This window comes from Sturnira hondurensis, unplaced genomic scaffold (assembly GCF_014824575.4).
Source record: "Sturnira hondurensis isolate 20B ecotype Veracruz unplaced genomic scaffold, ASM1482457v3 Scaffold0020642, whole genome shotgun sequence".
In the NCBI taxonomy this organism is placed as follows: domain Eukaryota; kingdom Metazoa; phylum Chordata; class Mammalia; order Chiroptera; family Phyllostomidae; genus Sturnira; species Sturnira hondurensis.
Genome location: NW_028093273.1, coordinates 3,823,835 through 3,840,516, shown reverse-complemented (window position 1 = coordinate 3,840,516; position 16,682 = coordinate 3,823,835). Strand labels below are relative to the sequence as shown.

At 41.2% G+C, this 16,682-nt stretch overlaps 1 protein-coding gene across 1 annotated transcript in view; it reads right to left on the bottom strand.

The window, feature by feature from the left end:
* The window catches only part of PRUNE2 (prune homolog 2 with BCH domain), a 248,705-nt gene that overhangs the window by 32,218 nt on the left and 199,805 nt on the right, over positions 1–16,682 (bottom strand). Inside the window, exons 10-11 of the mRNA XM_037030318.1 lie at positions 5,183–5,262; positions 3,101–3,301 (exon numbers count right to left, since the gene is read on the bottom strand). Coding sequence (XP_036886213.1) covers positions 3,101–3,301; positions 5,183–5,262 — 281 coding nt within the window. The remainder of the gene's footprint in view (positions 1–3,100; positions 3,302–5,182; positions 5,263–16,682) is intronic.

Here is a 16,682-nt window from a genome sequence, read left to right as displayed (position 1 = left end):
CCCTTGAGGCATGAAAATGGCTGAATGAAAGGATGAGCAAATGTGAGGGGGTGACTAGAGGGCTTGGCTTCAGGTGTATCAGTAAAAGGCTCTCTCCTATTCATTGTCAGTATATTTATGGAGAAGCACCATGGCTCAGGAATCAAGGGCAACAACTCAGAGGTTGAGTGCTGGGTCTGACATTAGCTAGCTGTGTGACCTTAGGTAAATTACTTAAGCACTCTGTGCTTTACCTCACTATTCTCATCATAAAATAGGGGAACATAATACCTATTCACAGAGTTGACACAAGGATTAATATAGTTAATATTTATAAAGTACCTAACACAGATCTTGGCATATAGTAAGCACCATGAAAGTGTCTATTAAATAGAATAAATTCCTGACCAAACATGTTTGAAACACTGTGCCTTAAAATATCTTGTTTTATTTAGAATGTGTATGCCTCATTCAAAAGGCTCACACAAGAAACCCCCCAAACATGCAGCTTGCAAGCATTTATTTCATACTTCGAGACTAAAATGTGCTCCACTCTCTGAACACCGTTAGCTATGAATGTCTACATGTGTATGAAATACAGCTACTCAGCTGTCCTTTGTGTTTTCAATGTTTGATGTTTTTGTTTGTTTGAAACAATGTCTAAACACACATCTTTCACTTGAGAATCAGGGTGGACTTTAAAATCCCAGTTATATTAAAATTCTGTCCTTTGAACTTAAGACCTAAAAGTGCGGTTGTGGCTGTTAGACTGGTTCTTTTGGCGTAACCGTATCAACTAAAAAGAACTGTGTCAGCAAGTGGCAGCTTTAATGACCAGTTTGTGCAGCCAAGACCACTTAGCTTGGCAGTTTTCCTGTTTGTAAAAATATAAGTTTTAGATGTGGTGCGATATGGTCCCCCGGGGCAACAGGAAAGTACAGGGGGAGGAGAGGGAGGGACCAGCAGGGTCATGCCACAGCTGTCTTCTGTGGGTCTGTAAATCAGGGCATGATTCCCCCGCATGTGAGAACGTCCTAGCAGAAGGGCTAGGGCAGCTGGGCGCAGCTGGGAAGGATGGAGCCGCGGGGGAAGAGCCTCTAAGAAGGTAGAAAAGCATATGAATTCAAGACCTTTTTTGTCTCTTATTGGTGTATTTTAACCTATAGGGTCAAATACCCAGATAACTACAGCAATTTAAAAGTATGACAAAAATGCGATGTAAAACCTCTACATCAAACATCATAAACTGTAGAACAAGTAGTAAAGCCTTTTTTTTTTAGCTTAAGGAGACCAAACACTTGCCTGTAACGGCAGGGTCTCAATCCACGCTGGCCAGGCTTACAGCCCCTGTGCCTGATACCATGGGTTGAATCAATTCACTGCTTTGATGAATCTCCTTATTACGTTCTCCTATGAACGGCACTGCTGGAATTAACATGGCTCTAAAAGTCAAGGTGTCATTTAATAATGGTGTTTCTTTTTAAGTGATTTTAAAGATTTAATATTTTTTTAATTAAGACAATTTTTACTTTTAAGGAGAATTTTTACAATGTATCAAGCCAACAGCTGTGGTCAGGATTTTCTCACCTTGAATTTCAATCCTATAAAGTCAGAGCATTCTGTCCCATAAAAGGAGGAACAACGTGATGCCATTTTAAAAAGCAAATGCTATGCATTTGTACATTTTTTTGAGAATCTAAAAATTTACTTTTTAAATTAAATTTATGGGGGTGACATTGGTAAATAAAATTATATAGGTTTCAGGTGTACATTCTTGATCATGGTATCTCCCCTGCCAGGTAAGTATCAGGTGTACATTCTATAACAAATCATCTGTATATTGTTGTATGTTTATCACCCCAAGTCAAGTCTCCTTCCATCACCGTTTCCCCCTTCACCCTCTCTACCTCCCCCGACCCTTTCCCTCAGGTAATCACCACACTGTTGTCTGTGTCTATGAGTTTGTTTTTTATTTCTTAATTCCTTCACCTTTTTCACCCAGCCCCACAACCCCCCTCCCCTCTGACAGCTGTCAGTCTGTTGTCTGTATCTATGAGTCTGTTTCTATTTTGTTAATTTATTTTGTTCATTAGATTACATAACAGACCCAATTTCACTGAACAAGAGAAAGAATTAAAATGAGACTCATATTCATATTAGGAGTGTTTTTGTTTGATCCAACAACTTTTTATTCTCCCACCACACACACCCTACTCCATCTCTTCCTTCCTTCCTACTTTATCAGCAATATAACTGCAAATATAATCAAGTCCCTGCCCTCTCGGATCAGATATCTTAGTGGGAAAAGAAAGACAATACACATACAAACATTTTTTAAAGGTTGCTTCTGTTTTTAAATAGTTTATGTCCTTATTTTTAGAGAGAGGAAGGGAAAAAGAGGGAGAGAAACATCAATGTATGGCTTCTTGTTATGCGCCCCCTAATGGGAACCTGACCTGCAACCCGGCCACATACCCTCACTAGGAATTGAATCTGTGACCCTTTGGTTCACAGGCTACCACTCAATCCACTGAGCCACATGAGCCAGGGCCAAACAGTTAGTTAAATGATATGATTTCAATTAGTGACACATGGAAAATAAAATAAATACTGGGATAGAGGGTGACTGGGTGGTGGGGGTAGGGATGGGGGGCACCTATGATTAAAAAGATCAAGGAAGATTAAGATCTGTATAAGGAGAAGGGAGCCACCACGTAAGAATCTGGAAGAACGAACATTACAGACAGTGGGAGCTTGGACAAAGAAACTGGTAAGCTCTGATTGCTCTCCTTCAAATTTTAACTTCCAGATTAAATTCTTTTTCTCTGCAAATGCAGCTCCAATTCCCTAACAATGCAGGATGTAATCGCTTTCTTTCAAATCCATTGTCCAGCACAGGACCTGGCGTAGAGTAGGGATTTAATGAAAGAGCAATGGCTATGTGTGACCTTTGTCAACTTCTAAACTATCAATCACAGCCACCTATGAGCTGGGACACAAATAGAAGCATCTTGAAATCACAGAATAGAGCCACCAGCAACAAAATGGGAGGTTTGCATTAATGCCACTTAGATACTCTCACTTTTCCCATAACCTTGGCCTTGCCAACTTGGCGACTTACCATGCCCAGTGTACTCAAAAGAATCTGCTTCATCAGGGGTATCGAGTTCATCCACATTGATGTCAATTTCATCAGGACTGTCCAGGTTATCATCAGAGAGGACAGAGCCTTCGCTTTGGTCCAGAGAAAGATTGATATTTGGGGCGGTGAGCTTGATCCTCTGAGGATGAACGCCATTAAGATCCAGGGAATTAGGAGGTTCTAAAGAAGAGACAGAAATGACGTCAAGCGTTAGATCATGCACATGGCTACCAAGAGTGGGTGTGGGCCCCCATGGAAAAAAATGTCAAAGCCTTCTCAGCAAAGGCAGACCTGCTAAAAAGTCGTTGCTATGGGATTTGGACCCTCTCCTTGACCAGCAGGTTTCAGCCCCATCAGCCCTGGCCGTGTACAAATAGGAAGTGGGAGCCACTGCTAAACAGCCAGAAAACTAGTTTTTAGAATGTCCTGTTCAGGTGTGAGAACTTGAAACTGAGGTAACATTGAATTGAACTCTTATGGTGCATAGTGTGTAAGAGAAACAGTAAAGCTTACGTATATCTGATAACGTTTCATGTAGACTTTACTCCTATGGAATGGAGGGTAAAGACTTTATGTGATGTCCACAGATACTCTCACAATACTTTTCTTCGGTGTCTGACAACTCTGTCTGATTGCAGTGGCCTTTCTTTGGCTGGTGTTCTGTATTTATTTTTAATAAAACTGAGGTATCCTCCCAGATCACATTTTTTTTGGATCAGGCAGTCATTACCTCTTATGCAATACTGTTTGTCATTGGTCCCCATGCCATGAGTGAGTCTTATGTGAAGGCTCATGGAAGTAGCTCCTACACTTCAATGGTAATATGGGTCTTGTCACTAATGTACCATTCCCTCAACACAAGAGCTGGAGAAGTAATTTTTAATCAAGTTGATCTCAACCAAACACTTCTAAAAATAGAAATTTCAGGATTCTCTATCACAAAGTATTTTGAAGGCTGTCTGGTAGACCTCTCAATTCTGGAATTCAAATCCAGTCTCGTCCTAAGGAAGTCGACACTGTTTCTTTGCCATTTAGATGTGCTGTATGGAACATCACCCTGACTGTGTCTCATGCAACATGTTTCCATGTAGCGCTTGAAAAAAGTTTCTAGTGACCAGTAAGTTTGCCAAACAAGGGACTTCTATATTATAGGAATTCTCAGAGAAGTACTATCCAGAAAATAAGTTTTGTAATGATAGAAATATTAAGGAATTGAAATAAAGCGAGTGCCACTAAAAGAATTTAACTTTTCGAATTTATTTTAAATTTTAATGAATTTAAATAGCCACATGTGGCTCATGACTATCATAAGAGATAACTGTATCTTCAGCGCCTTTATTCTTCTAAAGCACATCGTGAACCTTGCAGAGTGGGGTAGAAACACTTACAGTGGCTATCATTCTTACTTGGCCATGGAACATTTAAAAATAACTGTGATGTGACTATTATTTTGAAGAATGCACTTAAATACTTAGGCAAAAAGATAAAGTTGACTCCCATTTTAGGCTTGGCTGATAAGGTTGGGATTCAGGATACTGTTACCATCCCGAAGCAAGACAGTGCAAAGAGGTGTCCTAGTACAAAGTGGATGAAATATAGATTGCAAAAGAAAATTTAAAATTGTTTTTTGAAATATGCTTTGGGCTGTAAACCTCTAGAGTATAAGGGCTGGCTTTCTTTCTTTTCTTTCTTTCATCAGGTTACTGGGCCTTCTTGATATCACATTTCTAATCTTAAACATTCTCACACTTAAGTATAAATTTGGTAAACTTTGATGTTAGTTAGAATTTGGTATTGTGATAAATGGTAGCCAATTATCACAGGAGCTGAAAACGTTGGCAGATAAAGGCCCTGGCCCAGGCTATAAAAGGCAGCCCCCACTAGTGAGCATCAATATTCAAAGTCGACTGTGAAATTAAGCAAATTGAGCCTAACGCCTTCTTCACACGTTTTTTCCCCTCTCTTCACAAGTTGGATGCACAGGAAATGCTTCTCTCACTGAATAATGAAACTGTCTGGATACAGAACACGCTTAAGGAAATGAACAAGTGCTCCGCTCACCCGGCCTCATGTCTGCAGCACCGGGGCTCAGCATTCCCTCCTCAAAGGGGTTGTCCATTCCCACATCCTCTGACAGTAGTCTGAAAGAAAGCAAAGCGAATCAAAGCATGCACAGAGCTGTGTGGGGTTTAGTTTTCTTTGAAAAGGAAACTTGGAGATTCCAGGACAACATTTTCTCACTTGGAAAAATCCCAGTACATGTGCTGAATCCACTGTATGTGGCCGCAAGTTAGAATACAGACTTCCTCAGTTACTGTAAATGAGAAGCATGGACCCTGGTGTTACTCTGTGCATGCAGCATGTCACTTCTCTTGCCAGCTCACAGAAGCAAACACGCCCCAAGTAAAAAAAAACTCAGAAACAGGAAAAGCAAACAGTAAGAAAATATATTTAAGGGCATTACACACACACATATATATTTAGCAAGAAAGCAACATATGTGCTTTGGAGTAAAGACAGACTTGACTTTGTATGTAGCTCTTCCGTTGTGTAAATTTGAGTGCATTCCAGAAATGGCTGTGGGCAGAGAAAAGTATACTCTTGCTGGTCTTACCTCCTTTATTTGTAAAATAGGGATATAGCACCTACTTCATTGAGCTTTTGAAAGATTAAGCAATGACTGTAAAATGCCTAACATTCTTGAGAAGGTACCAACTAATGTATTTTCCTTAATTGTTTAAAAATTTTAAAACTCATTGTGAATTACATATTGGTGAAGATGGTTCTAGTCATGAGTTACCATCTCTTCTTTCTAACCAATGCCAAACCCAGGACCATTTATATTACCCTATATGATAAGTATAGAGGAATAGAAAAATACTGAGGAAAACTGTGACAAATGTATACACTATTGAAGGAAATTGACCACTGGTCACAGTCAATTCCCCTTGACTTATTTTCATCTCTCATCCCTCATTCAGTAAATCCCCATTTATCATGATAATATATTTTTCTTCTTGCTTGCTTACACGTAATTCCACTCATCTAGGGTGAATCCTTGGGATATAGGCACTAATCTTAATTTAAACATAATAAACCTTGGTGTTAAAGCTCTAAATTTAGTCCCTCCCTTTCTTTCTCAATGCAACTTCTTCCCACTTCAATCTGGGTCTACAAAACACTTGGAATTTGCTTATATAGATGATTAAAGTCTCTAGAATTCAAGTGAAAACCCTTATTGTCCACAACACTATGAGGAAAACAAAATCCTACATTTCTAGTGATAACTGTACTTCTTCATTTATTCAACACATATGTATTGTCTACTATGTGCTGAGAATATAGAGGAACAAGAGACAGGTCTCATTCTTGCGGTGGAGACGGGACAAGGGGTTAAAATAATGATGACCTTCACCTATGACTCAATGCGGCTCCACTGAGCCCCGTAAATGCCTGTGTCCTTACCCATCAACTCCACAAACCCCTTCAAAAACACAGCCTCAGGGAGTTTCTTTATCTGTACATTTGCTGTGGTTTCTACTCTGTATGTTCTTTAAACTGTATCCAGCACTCTCACAGAAACACAGTGAGCAAGAGAAGGTTGGTGTGTGAGTCAAAGGCAATAACGTATTGGCAGGAACAAGAAAACCTGTGCCAAACACAGACACTTCACCCAGGGTGTCAGCACACCAAATCATCCATTGGTAGAGGGGGGACTGGCGAGCCAAGAAAAATAGGCCTGAAGTAGGCCCCAGTTCCGAAAGGCCTGGGGCCCAGAGGATGGATATCCAGGTTGCCCACCCTCCTGCAGGTTTTCAGGATTCTTTACAATGAGCCCTGGTCATCTGACATTTTCTGTGTGCATTCTCCTTGACACTGACCCGGCAGTACCTGTAAAGGGGCAAAATGCTGCTATTAAGAGCAACTGGATTCAAGTCTTAGTTCTGTCCCTTGTCATACGGCAAGTAGCTCAGTTTCCTCACCAAGAAAGGAGGAAGAATTTGCAGTGCCTGAAGATGACATGGGAAGACAAAAATGTCTGTTACTGTAGGAGCTCCTTCTGCCATCTATTATCATTGCCTTCTCCATCAGCCTTGAAAGTTCATTAGGACAAACACTGGTCTATTTTCTTTACCATTATGTCTCCAGCAACTGCTAGAAGCAGATCCCCTGATACATATGTGTTGAACTGAATTATCGAGGTTGAAATAACTGAAATGCATATATACGTTATTTTCTCTAGTCCTCTGTGTCCGAATCAACCTGAAAAAAAAGATACCATACCACTACCTACCTGACAGAGCACGTAAGGGTACTGGCCTTAACTCCAAAATAAGTATAAAGGGTTTTAAAATACATAGTGTCAGTCTTAAATTTGTGTAGGGTTTGTTAATGTTTGTAAGTTATGGGCACCATCATGGAATAATCGAGAGTCCTAGATATGAGGTTATAATTCTGGGTTATAGTTGTACTGTTAGTACTGACAAGCTGATGAAGCCTGAGAAAATTAGATGGCTATCTTCATGATTTTAAATGGAAATAATAAATTCCTAATGTTACAATGACTGGAAAATACATGTGAAAATACTCTGTAAATTATAAAGCATTCAGCAAGTTTGAGGTATTACCTTCCCTCATTTTTAACATAAGAGCAGGATTAGTGATTTAATTGAAATAGGTGCCATGACTGAACAAAACATAACTAAGGTTCCTATCATTGGGTGGTAACCCAGGCAAGGGAAAATTTCAGTATCCATACAAATCTCCGCAGGGCCTGTGAGTGCTACCTTAGTGAATAGGGCCTTTGCCTCTCAATGCTCCTTTGCAACACAGAGCAGAAACCCTGTCAAGAAGGTGGCAGAAAGGCAGAGGAGGTGTGAGTGGGGGAAGGTAAAAGCCCAAGGCTGTGAGCAGGGGGGATCAAAGGAGGGGCACTGTCACAAATGCATGGATACTGCAGAAGGCCCTGGGGACATTTTAGGAAACCCCAGGGACAGAGAGGGAAAGCCGAAGCCAGGCTACACTGATTGTAAATACTTCAATCACCTTCATACATCAGGGCCATAAATACTGTAGAAATGAAGTGGTCAGAGTCCTTGGCGATCGAAGGGGATGGAGTTTTACATTTGGTAATGGAAGCCGCTCAGGATGCGTTACGTAACAAATCAGTCCAGCGTGAAGGGACATATTTCCCTATCAATCCATAGCACCTACTTAATTTGGGGTTTTCTATGTACAAAATGGAGCTACCAAAGAGGCTGCGGGAGTTATAAACCCTAGTCTGACTACTACAGCTGACCTCCAAACAGATGCTCAGCTCCACGTCTCCATCTAGAGGACGGCGCCAGAACCGTTTGTAGTTGTTAGAAATCAAGTATTCCATGGGCTGTTTCTGGATTGTGGCCTTTGGGGTACACGGTAAGATTGTACTTTTCTGCTCTCCTGTGAAATTAGGGTAGCCACATGACTTGCTTTGACAAATGAAATGAGAGTGGGAGTGGCAGTTATCACTTCCCATTAGAAGAATCAGGAGAAAGTGCTTGGTGGCCGCAGAGGCAGGATGAGTTACAGAGAGGAGTTGAGGCGCAGACTAAAACTCATTGGATAGGTGATCAAGAAAAAAATTTTGCTGTGTTTTTTCCTGAGACATTAGGTTTCTTTTTTACATCTTTTTTATTTTTTTCATTTTTAAGTTATATTTTCTTGATTATGCTATTAGAGTTGTCCTGATTTTTCTCCTTTAGCCCCCTTTTACCCAGCATACCCTACTCCCTCAGGCAATCCCCCCACCATTGTTCGTGACCATGGGACGTGTGTACCAGTTCTAATCCATTTTCTATACTGTACTTTATATCCCCATGGCTATTCTGTAACTACCTATTTGCACTTCTTCATCACCTGCCTCTTCACCCATTCCCCCATGCCTCCATCCCGTCAGGCAGCCATCGAGAGGCTGTCTGTATCCATGATTCTGTCTCTGTTCCTCTTTGCTTAGTCTGTTTCTCAGAATCAGTTGCTGACAGACATGTATTTTTTGCCATTTTATTGTTCATAGTTTTGATCTTCTTTTCACTAAATAAGTTCCTTTAATACTTCATATAATAAGTGATGAACTTATTATCACTTGGTGATGATGAACTCCTTTAATTTTTGTTTATCTGGGAAGTGGTTTATCTGCCCTTCATTTCTAAATGATAGCTTTCCTGGGTAGAACAATATTGGCTGTAGGCACCTGCTTTTCATGGCTTTGAATATTTCTTGCCAATCCCTTCTAGCCTGCAAAGTTTCTGGTGAGAAATTAGCTGACAGTCTCATGGAAACTCCCCTGTTTGGTATCTAACTGATTTTCTTTTGCTGCTTTTAAGAATCTCTTTTTATTTTCCACTTTTGGCATTTTAATTTTAATGTATCTTGGAGTAGGCCTCCACTTTGCATCCACTTTGTTTGGGACTCTCTGTGCTTCTTGGAATGGCATGTCTATTTTCTTTACCAAATTAGGGATGTTTTCTTTGACTATTTTTTCAAATAGATTTCCAATTTATTGCTCTTTCTCTTCTCCTTCTGGCACCCCTATGATGTGAATGTTGGACCTCTTGAAGTTGTCCCAGAGGCTGCTTATGCTGTCTTCAATTTTTGGATTCTATTTTCTTCTTGTTGTTCTATTTGCGTTTTTATGATCCAAATCATTGATTTGCTTCTCAGCTTTATTCACTCTACTGTTGTCTCCCTGTAAATTGTGCTTTATTTCAATTAGCATATCTTTCCTTTCTGATTGGATTGTTTTTATGCCATTAAGGTCCTTACTAAGTTCCTTGAGCATTCTTATAACCAGTGTTTTGAATTCTGCATTTGATAGATCGTTTATCTCCATTTCATTTAGCTCTTTTTCTGGAATTTTGATCTATTCTTTTGTTTGGTCCATGTTTCTTTGTCTCTTCATTTTGGCAGCCTCTCTGTGTTTGTTTCTATGTATTAGATAGAGCTGCTTTGACTCCATGTCTTGGTGGTGTGGCTTAATGTAGTATGTGTCCTATAGGGTCCAATGGCACAGCCTCTGGTCTCCATGGAGGATCAGCTGTGCAGGGGCAGGATAGTGGTGCTCCAATGTGGTCTATAGCTATCTAGTGGGTGTGCTTGCCTTGGGGTTTCCCCAGTGGCATAGGCCATGGTCAATCCCCACCTGTGTTTTGCCCAGGGCCACCCTGCCTGAGCTATAAAGCAATCTGAGATGGCGGCTACTTGTGCTGGGCTTGGAGATTCCCAGGCAAAGCCAACATGTGAATCCAGGCTGGCTGCTGCTAGTGCCAGGCCTGGGGCTCACTGAAGCCAGCTGTTGCTTATTTGAGAGGATTTAGGAAATTGTGAAGCATGAGCCAAGACCAGCCATTCATATGGAACAGCAGGTTGGGTGGGCGGGGAAGAGTCTCTGGGGATCTCCAAGGTGGGTCAGTGTTATCCAGGTTGGTAGAGTCTCAGATATGGCACTAGCTTGGGGATTCTGTGGGGGATGGGCTTAGAAAAAGGACAATGGGTAGATGCCATTGATGCCAGACGCTTCAGTTTCTCCCTGTATAACTCCGGTGCCTTTCAGGCTGCTATCCCAGTGCCAGAGCCCAGAGAGAGTGTGAATAGGTGAGTCCATGTGTGGGTTCTTTGAGAGGGACTGAATTAGAATTAGAATTAGAATTCCAGCAGTTTCTTCAACTGTTTTAGTCTCTGCTGGATTTTGCAGCCAGAATATGTGGGGACTTGTCTTCCTGGCACTGGAATCCTGGGCTGAGGGTCCTGGTGTGAGGCTGGGACTCGTCACTCCCAAGTTACCCCTCCCAAATTCTATCTACTATATGTGGGTATGGGACCAGCCCGTTTCTCATTTGCACCCCTCCTACCAGTGGATGGATGTGGTTTCTTTAATTTCATAATCATCAGACTTCCATTCAGCTCAGTTTCCAGTGGTTCTGAGTGATAGTCGTTCTCTGTTTTAGTTGTAATTTTTTTTTAAAGATTTTATTTATTTATTTACCTTTAAAGGGGAAGGAGAGAGAGAGAGAAATATCAATGTATGGTTGCCTTTTGTGTGTCCCCTGCTGGGAGTTGGCCTGCAGGGAACTGGCCTGCAACCCAGGCATGTGCCCTGACTGGGATTCGAACCTCGATCCTCTGGTTCGCAGGCCCGTGCTCAATCCACTGAGCTACGCCAGCCAGGGCCTAGTTGTAATTTTGATATGGTTGTGTGAAGAGGTAAGCCGTGTCTTCTATGCTGCCATCTTGACCTGAAGTCTACCACATCTTAATCTAGCCATTTTGACTAGTACAGCTGGTGTTTACTGATTGTTTTGAAGGAATATCTGATTCACACTGTGCCCTAATTTGGATAATGTATTTTCAATATTATCCTGTCAATCCTGGTTCATGTCGATGGCACACATCTTGTCTGTGTTGCTAAAGCATGAAAGAACATTTTTAAAAATGGGGACGAAAGCTAAGAAAAATATCGTGTTGTTTTAGCTATTCCAAAAAATGAATATAATATATCACCTTTATGGTTTCTTCATAGCCCTCTAGCAATTGCAAACATGCTTAATATTTTTCTTTATACCAAATTATTTTAGTTAAATTATTTTGAAAGGAATATTTTTATCACTGTTATTTATGGAAATTAAAATCATTCACTTAAAAAAGTCATTTAAGTCATGTACCATCATAAATACAAAGCTATGTTGTGTAAGATAGAACATCCAAAAAGTATTTAATATATTTATTAATTTAAAAACAAAGATCCCAGAAATAAGAGTTACTCTAGAAAACTAACTGGAAGCTAGTCCATGGATTTTGGACTGGACATTGGCCTTAGGACCCCACAGGAGACGTGATCTCCAGGTACTAGAAGAAGGGCCGAGACCAGAACTTTCTAAATATGGCCTTGAACCCTAAAGAACTGCCTCCTTAATGAAAAGGGGATGAAAACAAACTCTACCCATTGGCCTTGGACAGCACAGTCAGCCTGAAATCATGGGTGGAAAATAAAAAGCAACCCATGAGAATTAGCGACACTAATAGTGTGTCAGCCGTGTCTCTGTTTACATTGCCTGAATGATGCAGCAAATCCCCGTCGAGAAATTAAAACTAAGATTCATCGACAGTGATTAAGGACCTCGACCCAGTCCTAGGACTGCAGAAGAATCAACCGTGACCACTGGAAGTGCTACTTGTACAATCTAGCATTCACTGGAAACCTACTTAGGAGAAAAAATCCTCAGAAAGATAAGCTCATACCCCAAACATCCCCCCTCCTCAATAAAAAACCGCATAAACTGTACTAGAAAAGACACACTGAGGGATGGCCAGCAGATACAGTAGACAGAAGACTTAACAATAAAAGTCCTAAAAAGACAACAGCAATGTGAAAGAGACTGTAGTGAACAAAGAGTAAGTTTAGAGCTTCACTGTGATAAAGCAGTGAGGTGTGGGGTGTTTGTACCAGCAGGCAGCGATACTTCCCCTGAATAGCCATGCTGCTTAAAAAAGGAACAGTTAAAAATAATAAAGCAGAAGTGTAAAGAATAATGTCATATGAAAAGATGTATCAGAAATACTAACCACAGGAAAGCAAGTATCAATCATATTAATGTCAAATAAAAAAGACTATCATCAGAAAAGCATTTTAATAATAAGGAAGTTATTATTTCATGATTTAAAAGATTAATTGGGAAGATGTAATAACCCACATTCAACACACTTTTAACAACATAGCTTGAAATAAAGAAAACAAAAATTAATTGTAAAGTGAAAGGAGCAATTAATTCCAAGGGGGAATATTTGAATATGCTTCTCAAGAATTTATAAATCAATCTGAAATAATGCATAAGAATGTAGATTTGTACAATGTAATGACATAAGCTTTATCTAATGGACAGATCTGCATTCAATAAAAAGTACACCATTTTTTAAAGCTCACAAAAGCTGACTATGTAGAATGTCTTATTAAATACCAAAAGTCAATATTACATGTAGTATATTCTCAGACTTCAGAGCCATATGTCTAGAAATCAGTCACAAAAGACAGTTTGAAAACTGCAAAACACACTTATATATAACTGAACAATAGAGCTCTGTGTATTAAAACTTGCGAAAGCAGGTAGAGAAATTTCTAGAAAAAAAATAAATAGCCTTAAATTCAAATATTAGAAAAAAGTAGACCGAATTAGCTAAGGGTTCAACTCAACACAGGAAGCTAGAAAAAGAACCACGCCCTTATGTGACCCAATGCTATTTACACCAAATCTGTGCACCCCAAAAGGATCAAGAAGGGAAGGGTGATGTACCCGGAATTCTCTAATTTGAAAATGGATCCCAGGTGTACTAGTAGGTTTTGTATTTCTTGGACTTATGTTTCTTTTTTTAAAAAAACATTTTATTTATTTATTTTTAGAGAGTGGAAGGGAGGGCGAACAAGAAGGAGAGAAACATCAATGTGCGGTTGCCTCTTGCACACCCCCTACTGGCGGCCTGGCTTGCAACCCAGGCATGTGCCCTGAATGGGAATCAAACCAGTAACCCTTTGGTTCGCAGGCCCACGCCCAACCCACTGAGCCACGCAAGTCTGGGCAGACATGCTTCTTAATAAAGAACTGTCCACTATGTCCACTGCACATAGTCCACAGCAGTCCTAACACATGGAGTGAAGGACTACAAACGCAAAACTTTCTGTCACAGTTAAATGCACCTTCTTGCCTTCAAACTCAGTACAAAGGTAAGCACATTCTACATTTTGTATTCTTCCAGCACATCTGAATCTGGAGGGATTTAATTGTTGAAGGATTAGCCTTGCCTGAGATCAGGTTCTTTCTCATAGGAAATGAGCAGTGAACCAAGACTTGGCATGCACACTAGTACAGACAGCATTTTTAGATGGCAATGCTTCCTGACAGGCATGTGCGCACAGCAGCCCTTTTGGGCAGTAAATCATTCTTATAAGATTGGCAACTGAAAACTACAACCCCAGAGAAGTAGGGTAGCAGGTTAAAACATCCATTGTTCTTTAGAAAATTACCATCCATGGCTGGTGTGGCTCAGGGAATTGGGTGTCCCCTGAGAACCAAAGGGCTGTGGGTTAGATTCCCAGTCGGGGCACATGCATGGATGGCAGGCCGGGTCCCCAGTAGGGGGTGCACAAGAGGCAACCACACATTGATGTTTCTCTCCCTCTCTTTCTCCATCCCTTTCCCTCTCTAAAAAATAAATTTAAAAAGTATTAAAAAAAGAAAATTACCAGATGACTATGCTCTTATATTTGGGGAAAATGATTATATAAAGAGAAACCTCTTTTATGTCAGAGTTCCTAAAATTCTCTTGGTTGGCCTCTAGTCAAGCAAGATGCACAGAACTGATAAAGTTACTTTCTGTAGACATGGCGATAAAAGAAAAAACAAACAAAACCTTTCATGAGGTGCTTGCCTTCCTTTGTTAAGTACATAAATTAGCCCTTTAAAACCTGAAGGTTGGAGGATTGCCATTTTAGGATTCTTGTCTGATAAAGGAGGCTGCACAATCTGAGGCAAGAGTGCGTGGCAGTCTGAAAGCCCTGGGGCACTTATCCAATTACTCAGCGAGGAGGCAAGACTGGGTTTCACACTCAGCTTCGTCAAGCTGATGCAAGGAAAGGATGGGAGCTCAGGTTCCATCACAGGAAGCTGAGTTTGAGCCCATGAAATGAGGCCTTTGGCAACAATTAGCTACCCAGCTGGGCCGCGCTCACCCTAGAACAGAAGGGCTGTGGACCCCAATAGTCAGCTGCTGAGGCAGATAAAAACAGGGGTGAAAATAAGGAAAGTAGACAACAGCAAATGAAAGTAAGGCAAGCACTGGGCACTCACCCAATAACCACATTCTCTAGGGATTTTGCAAAACCCCACAAACCACAGCCATCTGTTCTCCAAGGAGAGGAACACTATGCTGTCTCCTTACCCAGGGCTGGATTCTAAAACTGTGCAGGCAGCAAAAATCACTTGTAGCACAAATGGCCCTTGGATAAGTGCTTGAATTGTTCCTTGAAGTGTAGCATATGTACTTGTGTGTATAAATGTCTTGACAGTAAATCTGATTAACCCTAAAATTTGAGGAATGGTGAGCAGGGTTAGACAGAAAACCTAAACATCATTTAAACAATTTGCCTTTGAGATAATAATTAAATCCTTGACTGTGAATGGGGGACCAGTGGAGGGGGCAGACACTCCCAAGGCTTAGCTCGGGCCTACCTAGCACGCGGTGGAGAGGACTAAACACCTTTTGAACAAACACCCTGATTTAGAGATTCGAAGACACCCTGCTCTTCTGGTAAATGTTCCTCGTTCTCTCCACTTACTGGAACGTGATCAACAAAATTCTCTACCAACAAATTACTTTTGATAATATGTTTTTGTGAAAACATGATTTAGAAATGTTAGGTGACTCTTACCGATGTGAATTATGAGGAAGTAACTGCTGAAAACTTAATAGGTCAAATTCACTCAGTGTAGGTTTCCTTGTGCCTTCTTCCCTAACTATACAAGCTCCTCTTGCATAGTATTAGGAGCAGGTGGGGGTGGGCCAGGCTAAGCATGGATGAGGTTCTTAGGAAGGGACAGGGGACAGAAGTGCACCACTGTTTGCCTTCAAAACGAAGATTAGTCCTCAGTGCCAGGAGCAGCAGCTTCTATAGGATGGTCAAGTGACGGAGGCCTCAGCACAGACTCCTGGAACCTGCTCCCCCACTCCCAACCCCATCCCTGCTTCCGCTGCTCAGCACCACCTGGAATTGGAATTTCTTTGTGCAGTCCAGTCTGTAAATGCCTCCTTGCCCTAATCTCCTGCCCAAAGAAATATACCCCTGCTCACCAGGGTTCCCTTCCCCCGACAGTGCGATGCAATGGCTGTGCTGTCTTGGGTCTAGTTTCTTCCCCTAAGTCATTCCAGCACGTGAACAATCTGGCATCCGAAGCATGAACAACAGGCCCCTACACACTCTTCCAACTGCTGCTCCAGCAGTTATATCTGCTGTTGTGCAGGGCGTGGTAGAGGGCTGCAGCCTTTAACTTCTCTAGAACTGGGGTCAGCAAAGTTCCTCTGTGAAGAGCCAGACACTAGCTACGTTCGGCTCTGCAGGCCAGGCAGTCTCTGCCACAGCTACTCAGCTCTCTGTGGCGTGGAGAAGCCACAGACAACATGTACCTGAAGGGGGTGGCTGTGTCCCAGTGAAACCTGAAGGACAAATACAGGTGGGAGGCTGGATTTGACCAGGGGCTCCAGTTTGCTCACCTCTACTGTAGATTAAATCAACCTGAATAAAATGTATTTTCTCAAAGCTGGCCAAATTTTAAAAGTCGTAAAGCTTCAATAGTTTGTGCCCATGGCCCCCCAAATGGGGTGGTGCGAGTATAAAGTGTATCAATGAATGACATCTGGGGCTGTATTTGTCAAAACTATATATGCAGTAAGCACAGAATACTCACAGATGTATACCAAGATATTATGTGAAAGACGTTTACTGTAAAAAAAATTCGATTGTTTTGGAGCAGCATCA